The sequence below is a fragment of the Drosophila novamexicana genome, unplaced genomic scaffold (assembly GCF_003285875.2).
Source record: "Drosophila novamexicana strain 15010-1031.04,08,12 unplaced genomic scaffold, DnovRS2.1 tig00002010-arrow-arrow-pilon, whole genome shotgun sequence".
NCBI classification, from domain to species: Eukaryota; Metazoa; Arthropoda; class Insecta; order Diptera; family Drosophilidae; genus Drosophila; species Drosophila novamexicana.
Genome location: NW_020824923.1, coordinates 55,303 through 61,897, shown reverse-complemented (window position 1 = coordinate 61,897; position 6,595 = coordinate 55,303). Strand labels below are relative to the sequence as shown.

The window sequence follows — 6,595 nt, the reverse complement described above, 5'->3', positions numbered from 1 at the left end:
AAAAATGTAGGCCAAATAGTGATGGACGCTATCGACTAGTGCTATCGCACAGTGTTTAGTGTGTGACAATGTCGTTATCGATACGTATTTCAAAGCGATGAGGTTCTAAACAAAATATCGAATCGTTGTGCGTGCTTTAACAATCCTACATATACATATATCGATGTATCGTATAATTACAACGCTGCGTCCAATCAAATGCCGTGTATGGTTTGACTGCTTGCATGGGGTTTATAGTTGCCAAATTATAATTGTAGGTTTTTGTATTAGTTTGGCGCATATTCTAATAGCAAAATGGCCGCAGGTCCAATTGCTGAACGTAACCAAGGTAAGCAGTGGCTCTTCATGCATATTTGCCAGTCGTATCTAAACGTTTTCACAACCTTCCAAATAGATGCCACCATTTATGCCGGTGGCCTGGATGACAAGGTGTCCGAGACGCTGCTTTGGGAGTTGTTCGTCCAAGCCGGTCCAGTTGGTAAGTTTTGGCAGGCTTTGGCTATTGATTTGCCCTTAATTCTGATCTGTTTATCCGTGTCTTGCAGTCAATGTGCACATGCCCAAGGATCGGGTCACACAAATGCATCAGGGCTACGGCTTTGTGGAGTTCCTCAGCGAGGAGGACGCCGACTATGCGATCAAAATAATGAACATGATCAAGCTGTATGGCAAGCCGATACGTGTCAACAAGGCATCGGCGCATCAAAAGAATCTGGACGTCGGCGCCAACATATTCATTGGCAATCTGGACGTCGAGGTGGACGAGAAGCTGCTCTACGATACGTTCTCGGCCTTTGGCGTCATACTGCAAACGCCAAAGATTATGCGCGATCCGGAAACGGGCAAGTCCAAGGGTTTCGCCTTTATCAATTTCGCCAGCTTTGAGGCAAGCGATGCCGCCATGGATGCCATGAATGGCCAATATCTGTGCAATCGACCCATATCCGTTTCGTATGCCTTCAAGAAGGATCACAAGGGCGAACGGCATGGTTCGGCGGCCGAACGCTTGCTGGCAGCCCAAAATCCATCCGCGCACGCTGATCGACCGCATCAGCTGTTCGCCGATGCGCCCGTACAGAACATGATGCCCGTCATGCCTGGCCAAATGATGCCGCCACCGATGATGGCACCTCCTCCGCCCGTGGTGCCCGTCTCCTCGAACAACATGGGCATGATAGCGCCGCCGCCGCCGGTGCCACAGCCGACACCATTCCCAGCAACGATACCACCGCCACCGCTGCCGCCCATGGCTGGCGGGCAGCCGCCGTTGCCGCCCACGATGGGCATACCGCCGCCGCCACGCATGCTCCAGCCGCCAAATGCCTGGGCACCGCCCGGCATGCCAGCGCCGCCGCCGCGTCCACCGCCAACGAATTGGCGTCCGCCGCCCGTGCCCTTCGCGCCGGCACCCTTCTCACGTCCCTATCAACCGGATGGCTACCAGTACTAAGTCCGGCTCTGCCGCTAGCAACTAGTTACACAATCTTAGACGAACCGAATAAAACCGAAGCACGCATTTTTACCACGATACAATTGACGAGTTTCTTAATTATACAAACGAATCTGCTGTAGAAAAGCAAATAGACTGCCCAAGAGATGAGCCAAAGGCAGGAAGTGAGGCTTCTATCAACTGCCTGAATGAAAAATAAAAGCGGAAACTGAGCCTGAAGCTCTTGAGATTAAAAAAATATGCTTTGCTACAGCCTAAATCCTTTGGACAATGATTATGAATGCGATATAATTAATGCAACAGACAGAAAAAGGCATTAACATCGACCTCTCCACCAGGACGAGTTGAGAGAATCTTGCCATCTCTGTCTGTTTGAAGTCTTAAAAAGTATATCTGCTTTCATGTTCATGTCGTTTTTAAAGCTTAACACGAAGATTTTAAGAGCTAGCTAAACTTAACTTGGTATATAAGTTCTTATATAGTACACACAGATCGAGCATATATAAATTCTTGATAATTCTTCCCGAAATGGGATAAAAATCCTGCGATTTTGGATAAGTAGCTGGTTAAACGGACAGTTCCGGCTCTCTAGCTTAGCTCTTAGCTCTATGATAGTTTATAATAAATACAATCTCATGCTTAAGAACTCAGTCCTATCCAGATCTAGATCATATATCTCTTGCCACATCAATTGTGCTTAGATTAATTCTTCTCTTTGTTGCTCGTTGGAAGAGTTTTATTATTTGTAACATTTTTTTTCTTTTTTTTTTTGGAATAAGAACAAACATTTCCGATCCGATCCGATTCCGTGTAGCCGACGCGACAGTCAGCAGATCGGATAACTATATCATATGGTACAACATTTATAACATCGGATTACTATATCAAATAGTAGTACAACATTTATAGCATAATTAAAGTTTAAATTTTCAAATATTGTCACCGAAAAATGTTCACATTTTGTTTTTTGAAATTTCTCCATTTTTGTTTTTTGTTTTGTGGCTTTGCGCAAAATACTTTTCCAAAAGGTTATTTCAAAATTATGTAAATACATTTATAATAATTAACAATAACATTTATATATATATCTATATATATATATATATTCATATTTTTGGAATATGCAAAAAGCGATGCAAATGCCAAATGCGAAATGCATATTTATGGAACAGCACAAAAACCGATTTCATTCTGGATCAGATACTGTATATACATGCCTTTCTATATATACACATACATATACACATACATATAGTATATATATGCTTGGTCTGGCCAGGTTGACCAGTTTAAATTAAACTATAATTAAATCAGCATCAGCGAATTTCATTGGCTAACTATAACATTGGATCTGTTACATATAGATAGGTTTATACAGATATATATATATATATCTGTGTGGAGTGTTTAGACTGTTGTCTGCACGTTCTGCACGGCCTTGGAGAGCTCCACTTTGGAAGGTATCAAATAAAATGCGGGCGTCATTGTCTCGCCGCACGGACACTGGCAGGCTGGAAAAGAGAGGAACGCATATATATGTCAATAGGCATTATGATTATTACCCGGCATTGCGCGGGCTGCGTATTGTTCATTCAATTTCAATAGGAAAGTAGCGAAAGGTATTTCCCAACCATAACTATATTCAGATAATTTGGCCATACCAAAAGTCCTTTTTCGTTAGATTCTTCCTAAATAACTTGATCATTGTCCACTTTCATAACAAAAGCTAGTGTACAAAATACGACTGTCTAGCTTGAACGGTTTCTGCTCTGCGGTCATCCTCAATCGTTCAATCAGTCAGTCATGTCGAGGTTTTCAACCTTGCGGCAGAGTCTATTCCAAAAGCCTTTCCTGATCTCCGCTAACATAACAAAAGTTGAATATTATAAAAAGGCAGCTGCCTAATCAAATAGATTTTGCTGTAAGTTGATCATCAATCAGTCAATCTGTCAATCGATCATGTCTGGTTATCATTTTCCTTGCTTGTTATCCACATAATAAAAGTAAGCTTTCGTGCAAAGTTAAGCTATTCTGCACAATGCAGCTATTTTCCCTTAAAGACTTGTGCTGTGCGTTGATAAGTCAATCAGTAAGTCAGTCAATCATTATGTTAGTCATTCCGTAAATTAGTCAATCAGTAAGTCAGTCCATCATTATGTACGTCATTCAGTAAATTAGTCAATCAGTAAGTCAGTCAATCAGTCAGTTAACAATAAGTTAAGTTAATCAATTAGTCAATCAATTAAGTCAGTCAATCAGTTAGGCAGTCGATCAGTTGGGCAGTCACTAAGTCAACCAATCAATTAAGTTAATCAATCAATCAGTAAGTAAATCAATCAATTAAGTCAGTTAATCATTATGTTAATCAATCAGTAAATTAATTAATCAGTCAGTCAATCAATCAGTTAGGTCTGACTGTTTGACTCAGTAAGTCATTCAATCACTAAGTTAGTCAATCACTAAGTTAATCAATCAGTTAGTCAATCAATCAAGTCAGTCAATCAGTTGGGCAGTATCAGTAAGTTAGTCAATCAGTAAGTCAGTCAATCAGTCAGTCAATCAATCAATCAATTAAGTCAGTCAATCAGCGAGTCAATCAATCGGTAAATCCGCCAATCTCTAATCAGTCAGTCTTGGCCATAGAAACAGTTTAGTTGAATAGAATTTTGCCATACCATTCACCCAGCTAAAGTTGCCGATCTTCTGCTCGCACCTGGGACAGTAGAGTCGACCCTGGGTATTGAGCATGACGCGGTGCATCCAGGCGATGGGCTCCACAAACAACAGGCTGCGACAGTAATTGCTTGAGCTGGCGACAGGTCCTGGATGCTCCTGACTGTTCGAGCCCAGCGAGGCCTTGCGTATGCGCTCGGCCAGCTGATCGAGCAGACGCGGCTCCGAGCCGGAAGTGGTCGGAGCACTCGCCAACTGCCTGTGCTCGACGTGCTGGAGATGCGGCATGTTGCGCGGTCGATGCTCCAGCACGTGCGACTTGGAGGCGAGTACGCGTCGACAGCGACGACAACGAAAGACAATGGGCTCGGGATTCTCACGTGTGATATCCGGATCGGGACGTACAACGCCGTGAAAGCTCTGCGGCAATATCTTGGCCTTGCGCACCTGCTCGCCGGCAAGACGCAGCCGATGCATCTTGTAGCGCTGATAGTTGGGATCAATTTTGTAGCCCATGCGACGGAAGAGCTTCAGCTGCGACACAAAGCCCGCATTCGGCTGGACAAAGCGACGCTTGGCCAGCACCAGCTCGTACGCCGGCTGATAGTCCAGCCCGTGACGCTTCATCAAGTACGCGATCACCGCCGACGAACTGCGACTGACGCCAAAGTAGCTAAAGGCAGACAAGAATCGTTCGAGATTAGACATGCGAGTGAGAAGCAGCGACTCTTGCTTCTTACCAGTGTACGAGCACATTGCTCTGTTCCTCAAGCGCCTTGGTTATGAACTCCACGCAAGACTCCAGATGCTGCAGTATATCCTCGCGCGGCATGTCGGCAACTGCAAGAAAACAAAGCTGTACAGTGAATGCTCTACCAGGGAACAGCTGCCAGGCGGCAAGAGCTCTCTATCTGATGGGGTCAATCCTTCCCTAGAGTATAAGAAATGGGACATACCCTGTAACGCTTAGCGGGCAACCTTTATAATCGTCTAACTGTTTCTATGGTGTGTCCAATTCCTTATTCCTGCAGCTCTTTGTTGCAGAAATCATTCGGATCACACTTCATTATCATGTAGCATGAACAGCTCTTTTGATTTTTCAACATATCTTGATCAACTTTGTAAATTACAAAAGTACTCCCAGGAAGAACTCTTATACGTGCCATATCTTAGTAGGATCGGACCACTATATCATAAAGCTCTGTATAAAGAATCAGAATTCTTAATGGAAAACTCTTTTGTTTTCAACATATCTCAAACAAGCTCACATACTTGGCTACACATTTTCAAGTCGTTCTATACTTGGATTCTCGAGGAGCGGATTCGCTAGAACTCGTCAATTAAGAACTCCTATGAGAAATTGATGTCTGCAAGGAATATGTCTTCTTCGTGCTGAAGGCAGCCGACTTTTCAGTGGGGTTTATTTGCATGCCCAAAAGTATTTTTATGCAAGAGCTCAATATGCAGCCGATATGGCAGCTATATGATATAAAACTTTGCTGTAGTTACGATTTCGCTAGGTACATAGTAAAGCAAATGATACAAGAGCTGTAGAGCTGGAATCTTTGGCTAACACTTACTCTGCACGTATTTGGTGGTCAGAAGGCTGGACTCCACAATATGCTGCGGCAACGGCACCGAGTCCAGCGTGAGTATGTGCGTTATCTTGAAGGATCTGAGCGTTTCCATATGGGTAGCTGCCGCCACGTTGCCTGCAACGAGATGCACAAATTTGCGTGAGCCACAAGCTGGATATCCAACTAGAAATGCTTACCCAGAAATAGGCCCGTTTCGACTTCATCAATGCTAACGGGACCACCATCAAAATCTTGGCGCGACAATGTGCCCGAGTCCTGCGGCTTGCCCCGCTGTACTGCGCCAACGGGCTGCATGCTGCACGTTCAAGGCCAACAATAACAACAACAACAACAACAACTGTTGCGCTCAACGGGACTGCAAACACGGTGCTCACAAATTGCGCAGTGTGTGAATTCGTATTGTGAAGTGCTGCATGGCAACTGTTGCAGAGATTCGATGTATTTGCTGCTCTGCTCACCTTAGCAGCAGCTCACACGTCGCGCCCGCAGGAATTGAAATGGCATTGCTGTTGCTTGTCGCACAACTTCTTGCTGCCCTGATCCCGTTGCGAGGGCCGCCACAAGATGGTGGCAATTTGTGCGCAGCTCTGCTTTGCGGCCATTGCGCATGACGTCACAACCGCACATTTCGAACAGTGGCTGCTGGTGAAACGAAAAATATAATATTAAAATTAATTGAATTAAAAAAAAAAATTAATTTGGTATATTATTTTTTTGAAATGCTTATATTTGGCGCAAACTTTAATGGTTTGTTATGGAATATAACATTTGTGACGTCATGCCAGCAAAAGTCAAAGAAACAGCCTGCGTAACACTGTATGAACTGCTTTGCAACCAGTGTTGCCCAATGTCGATTACCAGTAATAGCTGAACT

At 44.0% G+C, this 6,595-nt stretch overlaps 2 protein-coding genes across 2 annotated transcripts; one reads left to right on the top strand and one right to left on the bottom strand.

Moving 5' to 3' along the window:
• The first annotated feature begins 188 nt into the window (after positions 1-188).
• On the top strand, positions 189-1,542 carry LOC115768748 (splicing factor 3B subunit 4). The gene is made up of 3 exons (XM_030713435.1): positions 189-328; positions 395-478; positions 546-1,542. The coding sequence occupies exons 1-3, from the start codon at positions 295-297 to the stop codon at positions 1,448-1,450; spliced, it is 1,023 nt and encodes a 340-aa protein (XP_030569295.1). The 5' UTR covers positions 189-294; the 3' UTR covers positions 1,451-1,542.
• A 1,020-nt stretch (positions 1,543-2,562) lies between these two features.
• LOC115768747 (dual specificity protein phosphatase MPK-4) lies at positions 2,563-6,331 on the bottom strand. The gene is made up of 5 exons (XM_030713434.1): positions 5,898-6,331; positions 5,704-5,835; positions 4,864-4,963; positions 4,126-4,796; positions 2,563-2,961 (listed from the first exon to the last, which is right to left on the bottom strand). The coding sequence occupies exons 1-5, from the start codon at positions 6,013-6,015 to the stop codon at positions 2,858-2,860; spliced, it is 1,125 nt and encodes a 374-aa protein (XP_030569294.1). The 5' UTR covers positions 6,016-6,331; the 3' UTR covers positions 2,563-2,857.
• Between the last annotated feature and the right edge of the window lie 264 nt (positions 6,332-6,595).